This window comes from Pteropus vampyrus, unplaced genomic scaffold (assembly GCF_000151845.1).
Source record: "Pteropus vampyrus isolate Shadow unplaced genomic scaffold, Pvam_2.0 Scaffold323, whole genome shotgun sequence".
In the NCBI taxonomy this organism is placed as follows: Eukaryota; Metazoa; Chordata; class Mammalia; order Chiroptera; family Pteropodidae; genus Pteropus; species Pteropus vampyrus.
In genome coordinates this window covers 939,420-953,587 of record NW_011889104.1, presented here as the reverse complement: position 1 = coordinate 953,587, position 14,168 = coordinate 939,420, and the positions used below count along the sequence as shown (strand labels likewise).

General features: G+C 45.5%; 1 protein-coding gene across 1 annotated transcript in view; it reads right to left on the bottom strand.

Moving 5' to 3' along the window:
- The window catches only part of TMEM87B (transmembrane protein 87B), a 46,436-nt gene that overhangs the window by 8,454 nt on the left and 23,814 nt on the right, over positions 1-14,168 (bottom strand). Inside the window, exons 11-16 of the mRNA XM_023521913.1 lie at positions 10,224-10,295; positions 6,269-6,377; positions 6,128-6,186; positions 4,519-4,622; positions 3,319-3,392; positions 1,401-1,474 (exon numbers count right to left, since the gene is read on the bottom strand). Of these exons, the coding sequence (XP_023377681.1) occupies positions 1,401-1,474; positions 3,319-3,392; positions 4,519-4,622; positions 6,128-6,186; positions 6,269-6,377; positions 10,224-10,295 (492 nt within the window). The remainder of the gene's footprint in view (positions 1-1,400; positions 1,475-3,318; positions 3,393-4,518; positions 4,623-6,127; positions 6,187-6,268; positions 6,378-10,223; positions 10,296-14,168) is intronic.

The window sequence follows — 14,168 nt, the reverse complement described above, 5'->3', positions numbered from 1 at the left end:
ACAAATATTCTAACTTTACAAAAAAAATCTATTATTTCTTTTACTTGTATTTATGCTCACCTCTCTGTAGGAGACAAGAAAAGGAAAGTAAGTTGGGGTACCTAATTTTTTTTTAACAGAAATTTGCTTATAGTTATCTCACTGGGAGAAACAAAAATAAAAGGTATATGAAATATTTTGATTTATAGTGTAAAATAAATGAGAATGTTTCTTTGCATTTTACCTGGCTACATGGAATACTCTGATTGTAGTATTAATTATATGAGATACTCTGGTTCTAGCATTTCTCATCTCTTGCTTCTAGAGAGAGACAAAGCAACTGAGCGGTATTAACAGGGACCCATGTTATCTGAGTGAGTCTCAAATAGAAATAAGTCAGTGAGAGATATGGCCCCCAAATTCTGATCAAGAGCTGACTACACTTAATTTAGAGAAACACATCCTCTGATGTGTTTGCAAATGTTGAGCTTTAAAAATAAAATGAGATCCATCCCTAAAATAAGAGGAAAATATCTCGACAAATTGAAAGTGTAGAAGCTCTAACACCAGATTATTAAAATTGTTCTCATTTTTTTAAAGTTTAGTTAAATTATCATCAAACTACTAAAAGAACACATTTTAAAAAATTATTAAAGATAACAGAATCGTGCAGTGGAAGCATGCTGGGGACATAAAAAATTATTAATTGCCAAAAATAAAAATTAGAGAATTTACCAAGTCCAGCAACTAAAACTGTTCTTATATATCATCTGTTGTCCTGTTAGAACTTACATGCATACAGGAATTTTTACACCGTATTAATGACAACGTAACAATAACTGTAAGAAAGTCATATAAAACTGTATCATAAGCATTCCCATTTTGCTTGGTTATTTTCATAATTATCACTTTTATGCACAAATAATATGCATAGAATATTTTAAAACTCATCTCTACCCTATATTTTTACCATTTTATTTAAGCTTCCACAATGTTTTAAAAATGCACAGGTAATAAAGTCCTTCCCCAACAAATGTTATCAAACGTTATCAAGATCACTCTAAAATGATGAGAAACTAATGTAAGCTCTCGCTCTCACAAAGCTCCTCTATCTCCAGGGTGCCTGTGAGTTCCCTGTGGGCGCTGCTGCCGAGTGGACTGGGACTCAGTGGGGCCGGGCCGGGTGGGGCGTCTGCAGCTCCCCCGGGTCCCTGGGTGCCACTCATGCTGCTGGCCCAAGGGCAATGTACGAGCAGCAGGGCCTACGGCAGCCACAGTCACAGACTCAGCCAGTATCGGGGCTTGCTAACGTTTTTCATACGGAACACCTTAGCAGAAGGTGTCCTGATCGTTAGTGAATGCGACACTTGTATAAACTTCTAAAGTATAAAGACAGACTATTAAATATCTATGTAACTCACAAAATTGTCAGCAGTAGCAGGTTTAGTTGTCCCATTGGAAACAGGTTTTGAGGTTCTTAATTTCATTCCTTCAGCTATAATAAAAAGCATTATAGAGATAAATATGTGATATTATAAAACAACATTCTCCCTCACAGCCTCACACCCGATGACCCAAAAAGGAATGACCGCACGTATGTCCAAAGGGAGGTGACAGTATTTGTAGTTGTTTCCTCCCCGCCTTTCTTTTAGTTTCTGAATCTCTCTCGAGCTCCCCGCTGGCCACAGCAATCTGTTCCCGTGGATTCTGTGACATGTCTGTGATAATACCCTTGAGTCTTTCCTGCTAGGTAGAACCCGGGCAGCTCCAGGTCTCTCTGAGTGGGTCATCCATGACCACGGGCACCGCGTCCTGCTGGGGATGCAGGGCTCCCTGGTCTTCTGCCTGGAGGCACGGTGCTCCTGCAGACACACGGCCCACCGAGATCCTGCACAGGTGTGCTCATGGATTTTATTGGGGAGGGTTTACTGAGGCTGGCGGTGTCCTCGAGTGAATCCCAGTTGTCCTAGAATACAGTCTCTCCATTTTGGGATGGCCCCCGGGGCTTTATGGAAAGCTACGGTGCTCACTTGAGCATGTCCACCTGGTTGGGACCTGGATTTAAGCTCTGCACGGACAGCTGCCGACACACTCGCCCTGCTTCTCAGGCCAATGGCATGGTCCCCTGCCCCCAGGGTCTCACTCTACACTCGCCCGGCACAGGCATCAGGTAAGACTCAGACCACAGCTTTCTGGACCATTCCCCCTGTGGCTCTCTCTCCCAGGTTCCTTCCAGGCATTCTCACAGCCCATGCCTCAGCAGGACTGCACTTGTACCCTGAGCTCCAGCTGTCATTCCCTTGGGCGGGCAGGCGGGCATTTTGGCCAAGGGCTCTGTAAGCATGGGGCTCACTGAGGGTGTGGGTCACTTTTTTCAACAGCCAGATCTCCGGTCTGCCTGCTTTTTGTTGTTCTCCATGCCCTCATTTAGGAAAAATATTCTGTCCAGAGTTTATACTTCCTGTGAGCAGGAAGTGAGCCCAGTATCATTCATTCCTTCGTTCCTAGAGCCAGAACCTGGACACACTGAACTTAATGCCTTTGCTGTCAATAAGTCTTTCCGGTTTCTTTTCTTAATAGGAAAGTCAGAGAACCATGAAAGAATCAGCTGTGAGAATAAGATGAGAGGAGGTAAAAGAAAGTGGGGACACAGAAGGCGTACTGAGTATGTTGCAGTTTTTGCTGACTGGGAAGATCATAAAAAGTTCATAGTATTTTAGACAATTAGAGAAACAAAAAAAAGTGTAGAAAAGAGTGTTACTAATAAGAGAAGCCAGTGTGAGAGGATGGAACAAAGATAAAGTTGCTCTCAACATCTGAGTTACCTTCTGATGTCGCCTTAAGAAATGCTCAATTAGAGTATTAAGGTAAAATTAACAAAGTGATAAAATGCTGTGTAGAAATGAACAACAAAGTGAAATCAGCACTAAAACCATAATCAGAAATGCTCTAGGCACGACCAGGAAATGACAGATGTGACTAATTTTAAAGAGCTAGAAGGAGTGACTCAAAGACATGGAGCACCATCAGGAAGAAGGACATTATTCTGGAGCCAAGAGCCACACACGCCAAATCATTCTTGTAAAAAGCACTGCACCCGCCTCAACACTCAGACTTTAAGAGCAAACAAGTAACAAAAACTCAAACTACATCAGTGATCTTTAAAATTTCATTACCAACTTGTCTTCTATCTACCATAATAGAGGTCTCTGCAGATGTAGTTTAAAGAATATTTTATAGGAAAAAAAATGTATCTGACCTTGCATCACAGGTACAGGTACAATATTTCTTTGTTATAATAAATACAATGGTCATTCAACAAGAAAATGTATCACTCACTCAAATTTTCAGATGTCACCATAAATTCTTCATCTTCGTCATCAGAATCATCTATTAAGGGCATGAAGGCATACCTATATTGAGAACAAAGAATTGTTCTACTAGTGTGTCTAAGCCTGTTCAACTTCAGTTACAGGTAAAAAGAGTCATTACATTAAAAATATCTACTTTTAAAAAGTTTCTCATAAATTAGAACAATAAAAATGTAATTATTTTACTCTCAAATTAGAAAGGCGATCGTGAAGAAATCGTGCACGTGGAGCCCCTGCCCCGCTGGTAAGGGTGGGAGCAGGGGAGCCCGGTCTGGGGAGCAGCCCTGCAGTCTGTCATGCCCAGCGGTGGGACTTCCTGCCACACCCTCTCCATGTCAGATCCACCAGCCCGCCCACGACCTTTGACTCATCCCCCGACTGGGAAGACTGCGACCTGGCTGCAGAAAAGACAGCACATGCATGATGGAGCCATGCTACTCGGCCCAACAGAGTTCAGAGATCACCCCTGACAGCGAAAACCCAGAACAGTGTCTACGGTTGGAGGCCGCTGACACGGATGTGTTGCGCCCACAGTGGGCAGTGCTGACCAATGGGGATTGCATTGTAACAAGGAGGCACAGAGCAGTGCCTGTGTGTGTGTCATAGCTATTGCATATTTTTAAAAAGGGAGACACACAATGGCATACATTCTTTCGTTTTCTCCCTATAGCTGTTTCCTGGGGCAGAGGAAGGGCAAAGAGGGCGGGGCGCCTGTCATGGGTGAGTCACTGTCACTGTGTGGGGAATAAGACACAGCCTTCCCAACTGAGCGCTCCAGCTCCTCCCTGTTCTGTCCTCCTCCCCCTTCCACAGCTGCACCTCCTAGGCGGAGCCAGCACTGACTCCCTGCAAGCAGCCATGTCCTCCATGACCTACGAGCGTCCTCATGTCCCCACTCTCCCCGAAATGCACAACCATCCAGCTTGGCTCTCACTGCCCGGCTCCGTCCCTCTGTGCCTTTCAGAGTCTGGAGTCTTTCTCAACCTGCGTTCACTCTGCACCCACTTTATGCATCTCGTGCTTCGCTGTCTTGCACCTGTTATGTTTCTCCACTAAATTAGCCTCCTGAGAAGCACGCCCACTTCCCCACAGTCTCTATAAATGCATTAACACTGTAGCAGGTGATCAACTAACGCTTGCCAAGTGTGACCTTTCCTATGTTCAGTACCTCTGATTATTTGCTGACGGTCTCCACAAAAACATTATTACAAGAAGAATGAGCGAAAAAAGGAAGCTCCAAAATGCGTCATCAACCCAGCGCTCCATCCAGTCCTACAGTAAGGACAAGCCGAACATGGAAAGTTAATTTTCTGATAAACATACAGATATCCAGTTCAAACAGTGTACAATGACGAGTAGTAACAAAATCTTTCCAAGTAGTAAGTCTTCCAAATAAATAAGTACACATTTTTTTCAAGAAACATAAAAATGAAGAAATGCTATCTCTGTGAAATCAACATCAATGCCTACTTCAGCCTTATAGCCAGGCAGGTGAATAAAATCCCAACATAAATTATAAAGCATGGTATCATAAAAAGAACTAGAGGACGAAGGAGCTTTGGAGGTTACTAGACGTGTTTGCTAGACGAGAACAGTCCTGAGGCAAGTAACAGTCGAATGAGAATCAAGGTGACATGGGTACAGCAGTCCCCTCATCCGTGGTCTGTTACCCATGACCAACTGCGGTCTGAAAACATTAAATGTAAATCCCAGAGATAAACAACTCATAAGTAAATTTGAATGAGTCCAAGCTCACAAAACTTTACTACAATATGTTACTACAGTTGTTCTACTGCATTAGTTATCATCATTAGTCTCTTACTGCACCTGATTTATAAATTAAACTTTACTCTAGGTATGTATGTGTAGGAGGAAATTCAGGGTGTCCATGTTCTCGGACGCCCACTAGAGGTCTTGGGACGTGTCTCCCATGGATGAGGGGGGACTGCCGTATTTCTGACATTGATGACACTAGAATCTCTGATGCAAAAATCTCAATGCAGTGTTTCTCCCCTAATAGGTTATTCTGATTTTAGTGAGAGAGGAGGTATTATCAAATATTGTTTGAAATGTTTCTAAAGGGCTGTTTAACATTATAAGCATTCCCTTCCATAAAATTTCAGGGTTAACAGAAAGACTTAGAAAACAAAAATAAAAATCCAAGAGATATTTAGAACTCACAGTAAAAATACTGAAGTGAAGGGAAGAGAGAAAGGAGATTCTAGAAAGTCTGCCTTCTCTCACCGAGTCACCCCCCAGGCAGCACAGGCCAGGGACTGTCACAGGCTGTGTGCAGCTGTTTGTGTAGAACAGGGGATAAGCCCCTAACTACAAGTCCCTAAGGAGGGTCGTTTACGGTTTCAGTGCAAGAGGCACACCTGCTTCTAAGCCGAGAGCCCACGGGGAGAATGTCTGGGTGCTGGGAATGGGTCCACCACCCCGGGAACACACCAGGCTTAAGGGTCACCGTCCTGTTAGGGATGGAATAGACTAAGCTCACGGAGTGTGGGAGGAAAGAGACTCCCTGTTACCTTAACTCATATAGGCAGACAATTATTTTTCCAAATATATAAAAGGAAGGTGAAGAAAGGGCGTAACTGAAAAGCGGATTCAGGAGGACTTCAGATTCAAAGGCTTTACAATTCTGTACAAAATAATTCAAGGTAAACAGAAAATCTCCACTAAAATTACCTGGATTCACAAACTAAATTCTTCAACATTACACAAAATAGTATAATTAAAAATGAAAACGGTTTAAATAGAAAGATCACACTTACCGACTGACATGTGGCAAATCTAAATGTCTTAGTCGTCCACACCATAAACACTGTGGAAGCTGAAACACACCAAAAAAGTCACCTTTGAAGGAGATGTGATCCTGAAATTACTAACTATATTAAGAAAAGGTGCAGACTCACCAAGCACGGCGAAGATCAGAGTGTTTGTAAAGTGCCTGTATAAAGAAAATTTCACCGTGTTCTTCCTGAGCCTCAGAGTCTTCATTGTTTGTGCTAAACTTATAAAAATGTGAAAAAATTAAGGAAAAACATCTTAAACAGTAATAAACAGTTACAATAAAAAACGTAATAAGAGTCTTCTACTACATTTCCACAATTAGGACTGCTAAATAGCCATCCTTTAATTTAAAGCTGATAAAAACATGGAAGTATAATGTTAACCTATGCTGCATAATCATGAAACTGACTTTATCACAGATGCTGCTTCACCACCCACTGTGGTTGGAAACCAAACGAACGTGGAGGACGCACAGGCAGCCCCCTGCCCTGCTCGTCACTGCCAGTGTCCCACCATAGGGCAGAGCAGCAGACCCGCCAGTCCCAGGCCAGGTGCCCGCAGGCCCCACAGGACATCCTGCAGGGCCTGTGCTTTTCTGTTTCTTACCTATTTTGATCTTGCGAGTCTATTCTCATTTTATGCTCTCGAGGACCATAAATAAGGAGTTATGTCATCTATCAATTCCATTCTATCAATTAAAACCTGAAATACGTCAAATAGAACAAATCTGGACTTAGGTAAGGAGGGACTTCATTCTGAAGGTATGAAGGGAGAATGTCACGACTATGGGATCTCAGCGTCCGTGGTCACACAGGACAGGGCTGGGCTCCGACCGGCAGGAGCGCACAGGACCACGTGGCTCAGGAGTGAGGCGTGGGTGGCGTATCAGGTGACAAGCTGGGAATGACATTCCGAATCTGCAGAGCTCTGTCTGCAGGTGGGGGCCCCTGTACAGTGCCCAGCTTAGTCCAGCTTGGTCTGTGGCCCACATGGCAGTTATAGAGCTGAGCCCGAGAGGACAGGGGCCACATTCCCATGCACACCTATTTTAAGTCCCAGACACTCATGAACCAAAAACTTCATTTTAATACCTGAAACTACCCAAACTGCTTTTCAATCTTTCTAAATGATCAATAACTTGTCGTTAGAAGATCAGTGTCTAACACACACAATGAAACCCTTAAGGCTACTGTCAGAATTTACAGTAGCCTTACATCCTTCACACATTACCAAGACAAATACTTTCTAGAAATTCTTGACTAAAACCAATTTTCTACATTAAAAATCTGATCTTGTTTAATAATCCAAAAGTAATTTTTAAAAGCCAATGAAAAAAAAATTACAAGCAAATTCAAAACTGCTAAGCCTGTACCCACAGACATGGTAAGGGCAGGGATGCTTACATACCTCTTGGGTCAAAGTCAGAAGGAAGTGCGAGGAAAGTACGTGGTCCTCCACCCCCACCTCCCGTGAGAAACCATAGGGTCCTGCGGCTGCAAGAAAGGATATCCACCAGCACAAGCCAGAGTCAAGAAGAGACAGGGGAAGGCTGGCCAGAAGCACAAGATCAGAGTCATTTGCCTGCAGCAAACAGGAAGAAAAAGCGAAAAAAGAGGGGAGGGGGCTTCATGAGAAAGGCTATGCTTTGAATTTTTCAGACTATTTCTGCTATCACTTTAGAACTAGATTCATACAGGATTTCACCAAAAACAAAGGCGGTGAGGTCCTGAGACAAGCACTGGATTCTCCCTGCAGTCCTGCCACCCACTCCCAGGTGTGCCCACACAGCCTGCCCCTCCCCTAGGGCGGTGGGTGCTCTGCAGGGAAGCACTAACAGAACAGGACCTGCAGCCCTCAGCGGGAACACAGTTCCTGTGCACAACTGACCAAATGTCTTCAAATGTGTTTTAATGCAGAAAATATGAAAATTACTAGAGTAAAATGTTTACATCACTCCCTGAGATCACATTTAGTTAACTATAATTTTATTTAGTAAACTTGAATTCTAAACTAGTAGCTCTGAACAGAAGCAGAAGGTGCTTTTTAAGCAAATCAGGCAGAAACAGCTCTAAACCTACCATTATTTCCTAACTGGACTTGCCTCAGACTCAGGGGCTCCATGGGTATAGTCTGGGAGGTTCTTAAACGCACTAGTGCAGGCAAAACGTCTGTGTTGGAGGGGAACTGGGGGGCTATAACCTGTGAAGACAGGCTTCAGGCCTGTCTCATTTCCAGCACCCAAGCGAGGTTGGAACTACTGCTTTAGAAAATGAGAATAACAACTTAAAGGTTTGTTTTAACTTGGGAGTGTACTGACAATTCATAAACAGGGAATTTAAAGAAGAGTTAGACCTGGCTTAGGAAAAAATCACCAGCGAGGGACAGTGCCATGTTTGCTAGCACACTTGCTTCCTTGTGGACACAGGCAGATTCATGTCCCTCTGACCCTTCCCCTGAGAGACAAAGATGAGAAAATGAAAAGAATACAAGGAAAACAAAAGAACATTTCATGTTAAAAGGTGAAAGACAAGTACCAAAGACAGTGGAAACAATAACTCAGTAAAAATTAAACCATCCATAGGAAAGTTTCAGAGAAGACATCAGCGTAGCAGAAACATAAAAACACTGCTCTGGGATCTGCATAAACCACTCCACTCTGACCAGGAGCAGTCCTTCTAGAATGCCCTCCCAATTCCACGAAACCAGTTGGGGGGGGCCCAACTTCGGACACCTACTCAGCAACGGGTCCTCAGAGATAAGCTCATATCGCCTTAGGATTTCTGCTGGATTGCAGCTCCTGCACCTACATGTCCTGAACCTACTCTCCTGCTGTCCTACTGTTATCTCTGGAGTGCCCGAAGCTGGGGTGCCTTGGGAACTCTCTGCGACACTGGCCGCCCTCCTCACTGAAGCTCTCCCAGTCTCCACACCAGGGCAACCCCTGGCTCTTCCATCTCACTTCATCCAAGTGCTCCTCCCACAAGCACGACCCGCCCACCAGGTCTCCCTGGCCCCGCCCCTTTCACTGGACCGGAGTCCTGTGCCCCTCCATCCTCTCTGCCCAATTCTCTCCCTCTCATAGGTGGTCCCCAACCTTCAACACCAATTATGATTCCTCTTGCAAACCTAGGCTGGGACTTACAACTCTTTTCACATTAACGCCCCTGGTGGCTCAGACCTCCTCCATTGTGGTCTTTTCTCCAAGGTCAACGCCTTGAGGATGGCATCACTGCTCTAAGTGCCAAATAGGGCAGGCGGGACTTCTCTGGAGCCTCCCCTTCTTCTGCCACATTTCTCAGCTAGTCTACCAAATGGAGTCTGTTTTCCATGTCCTCTGCCCTATTTCCAGCCCTCACCATCTCCTCCTTGGACCTCTGCCAATGGACTTCCTGTCCTGGTCCCTCCTTCTCTAATTCATCTTTTTGTGTCGTCCCTGTGTTCTTTCTAACACAGATTCCACGTTATCCACCAGTGCAGCTTCAATCCCCTCTACCTTCCACCTTCGAAGAAGGGCTAAACTCTGGACCCACAATTCTACCTTTTCCTTTTGGCCCCGCCTTCCATGACCCACCGGCTTGCTCATCTATAGGTGTCTACTCCAGCACATTCTGCCATAGTCTCTGTTTTCATGCTTCTGGCTGTGTGGTCGCCATTCTTCCCACAATGCCTCTTCCTACTGAGCCCCTATTTGTTCTCCCAAACTCAATTTAAATGTCACCATCTCCATGTAGTCTTTCCTGATTTCATGCCAGAACACCTGCTCTCTTTCCTGTTTGCATAAGACCTCTCTAAAATGCAACTACTACTGATGTATGTTCTCAGCTGTGTGTCTGCTCTACCAGACTGTGGGGTCCTTAAACAAAGGGAGTGTCTTTTCCTCCTATGCCTCCTCAGTGTGTGGCACACAGTGAGCACTTAAGTTAGCTTGGGGAGTTGTTACTTTTTCACCTTCAACTAAATTCCTATCTTGAGGTAACAATAACGCAAAACTGTATTTACTATTATTATTACAAATTAAAAGGAATATGATTTTCATGATATAACAAACTATTTTTAGAAGGACATAGTAAAGGATATGAACCATACAAAAATGGAGTCGATAACTGCTAAAATTATGTCACCAAAAACAACGGCTAAATGGCTAGAACCCTGAAAGATAAAAACAGGAAAAAAATGCTGAATTTCATTATATTACAGGAATTATCACTGATGAAGAAAAACAATTTAGCTCACAGCATCACTTTACAAAGGCCACATAAAAGATTCTACTTCCTAACAGAATTGTGTTTAAGCACATGGGAAAGATCCATTTGGGCAGCAATAGATGCTAATTTGTCAACAACCTGTTTGAAGACAAGGTGAAACTGAACTACATATGGAATGGCAAATAACAAGCACCATGTCCCCACCCCACAAGGGCCACCATGTCAGTTTCTCCTCTCCACCCAAACCTACAGCCATGACACTCATGGAATGGACCCTCATCTCTCCTACTCACACGAAGGACATGGAAAAAGGCAAATAAGGAAAAGCACAGAGTGGAAGGGACAAACAGCATAGATTATCCACTTTAAGCGGGAGCTGACAGAGTAGCACATACTGACTGTACAATCTTAAGGAAATACAGAGTATGTACTGTATCTATATGTGGAATATTTATCTTCTGTTTTCTTTCTAGCAGATTAGTTTCCTTAGTTATATAAAAATGCAGACTTCTTCATTATTACATAAATGTAAAAATAAGTACTCCGTTCAAGAGTCAAAGATGAAACAGCAGGTGTACCTCACCTGATGAAGCAGCAGGTCTACCTAACCGAATGCAGACACATTAAGACAACAACAGAAAGAAGAATGAGGCTTCTTGACACTACTGACTAGAGTCCTGCTTCAGGGTCAGAGTGAACATGTGATGTGAACTCACAGCTCACACACACAAACCGCTCTGTGCAGTGAGTGACCTGAGTTATACATCTAGGTAAAAATCACACTATTCTCAGAATCAAGTGAAATACAATAAGCTGCTGATCACTCAGTCATCACTATGTCATCACTGAGTCATCACTCAGTAATCACTATGTGATTAAGACAAACCGTGAGCTAGAAACCTCAGGGTCTCCACAGACATGAACATTCCATCATGTCCCAAGAAGGGAGCACTGTCCCGGCTCCAGTCACCCTCAAATGCTACCTGCTCCCGGTCCTTGCAGGAGAGAGCTCTGCTGAGCCCCATGACCCTGTACCCAGAGTCAGAGGCGGCCTACGACCAACTGAGACTTGAAAGTGAGACATAATGTCTGCACATGTGAAGGGGGCACTGACACTGTCTCACGTGGCATGTGTGTAAGCTGAGACGCAAGGAAGAAAGGATCGTGTGTGGACTGCAAAAAGACAGAGACAAGCCTTCCTCGTGAGGGGTGACTGCAGACACTTTGAGGGGTCAACTCCCGGGTGACACCATTGCTGCCTTCAGTCAGGTAGGTCATTTCAGGAAGTGCTCTGGGGCTTGCCTTTTACTTCCAGGGAGTATTAAGAAGGAAAACCCCCTGTAGGAAAAGCAGCTCAAATTGCGCCCTTTTTTAAACGCTCCGTCTTCACAAACTCATCTCAGGAGACATGAGGTTGAGCCGCAGCAACGACAAAGGGGCGGTAGGGTGATCATGCGGTTTTTACCCTGACGACTCTCATCACGCCTTCAACTGCTGCAAAGGTCAAGTAGAGGAGCCCAAGTCCAATCACCCGATGCATAACTGTCCCCAAGCGAGGCCTGGATCGGGGAAGGAAATCAGGGCAGGAAAGAAAAGGCAGGTCAGTCACATGTCTGAATACAGTTGGGGCCTCACTTCCAACAGGACAGAAGTTGCCACCTAGTCAGATAGGTCTATCCCACCCACGGTGCTTTGTTCTAGGAAATGCCTGTCTCCTGGGGACAAGGCAGCAACTGGCTCAAAGCCGGACCTTCTGCTCTGGCACTGGGAGCAAGCGAGCACTCTGCCGCGGAAATGCAAGCGCAGGGGCCGCGCCGTCACCCGGCCCAGATCCGAAGAGCGGGATGAAGAGCAGGCTGACACTTCTGAGTGTCACCAGCAGAAATGATTTAACTTTTTCTCTGACATTAATTAAAACTGTCTGGGGTCCATTTCGTTGGAGTCGACCAACCAACTTACAACCTGGGCAGAGAAGGAGCAGACGTCAAGAGACAGAGCCCCATCACCTTCCTTCTCTCAAGACCCCAAATCAATGTGGATGGACTTCAGTTCCAGTCTTTGAATTAGAAAAAATTAAAGTACCATTTTGATTCTTTAAAAATACAAATAAATTAGGAAACCGCAAAGATGGTAATTTCTATGCTTAGTAATGTGACAGAACTGAAATTTACTGATACCTGCAAGTCAGAGTCTATTGCACATACATTTTAGCTCAAAAACACTCTTCTCAGAGTTAATTAGAAGAAAAAAATGGTTTTGAAGATACTTAGGGTCATCATTCTAAAACAATCTAAGTACCCACAGTTCATGTTTCGGACTAGTTATTTCATTTAGCTTATCTGAGTTCTGGCTCTGTCTAACAGCTAATGGCCCTCCCTATGACAGCTGACATGCGGGCTGCAGTGAAGGGATGCAATCGCCAAGGCCTGTGTCCCGTATGCTAGCTATTTCATCTGTCCCCTCACTGAAACACGCCACACATGCCAGCGCCCGGTGCTCCTAACTGCAGCCGAGAGGCACGTGAGACACGGCAGGGGCTCTAGGGCTGTGCCCTGTGCTGAGTCCCCAAAGCAGAGCACGAGAGGGACCCAATAAAAGTCCGACAGGAAGGAGGCCTGGCTGAATGTGAGCCCCAGCTCACATGTGCATCCAACACCCTTCACGGGATGGCGCTCTGGGCTAGGGATGGCACGGGGATCCATACACGGACACAAAGCCCCTACCGGGCTCAGTGGAGACAGCAAGAGCTCATGTACACACCCAGGGGTTTTGCAGGGGGAGGGTGGGTGCCATGTCTAGAACTCTGGCAGGGTTGCCTACCTGAATATGAAGGGGGAGCAGGGCCGAGATGGTGAGAGGTCTGGGAAAAGAGCCCCCAGTAAGAAAGGGTGGGCTATTTAAGGGAGAGCAATAGCATGACAGCCAGTAGGACGGAGCTCAGTGCTCAGAGGGGAGAAAGCAAGGGACGAAGTTGGCCATCAGAGAAGCCAGAGGAAAATGAGCAGAAAAATGAGATCTGAGTCATACTCCAGGAGGTTCCCCTTAGCCGCTGCTGCCTACACAACCCAAGGGAGCCCAGGCTGAGGGGAGGGCTCGGGTGTGCATGAGGATATCAGTGGTCTGCCGGAACAGAAGGATAGCTGAAGGAGGTGGTGAGCATTGGGGAGGGCAGGGCCAAAGGCCAGAGGCCAGAGTGGGGTCAAAGGGCAACAGGAGCTGACATGTCAGAGACAGTGAACAGGAAGAGGTGGTGACAGCTGAAAAGTGGCCTGTGGTGATGGACAGGGTGTGGCTGTACAGAGAATGGCCTTGGTGTCCCAGCTGAGGGAGACAAAGGGCAGGATACCAGCTGTCGAAGGTGAGATGGGGTCACCCAAAGACTAGCCCCAGGGTCCTGGCCACACAGGGCATCTGACGGTGACATGCTGAGGGGCAGGTTAGCAAGTTAAGGGATGAGGGGAGGAGGCTGGGTGGTACCAGGGCTGCAGCAAGAGGCGGAGCAGGCGGCCAGGTTGAGGCCGAGCTTTTGGGCATCAGAGGGTTTTAGGGATGAAGGGAGAAGGGTGCTCTGAAGAGGACAAGTGACACACAGGATGAGGGGTGGGAGGAAACAGAGCTGAGGGACAGGGCTTAACCCAGGAATCTCGCTGACATGGCAGTGTCCTGTCCCTGATGGCATCCACACACAGTCGTAAGAGGCAACTGTGCTGCTAAGGAAATAAAAAATGGTTTGGACCTCGAGGATGGTTTAAAATTTTCTACATCCTTGAAACTGATCCTTCATTTGTGGGACTGAGAAGTGACTGGAACTACACTC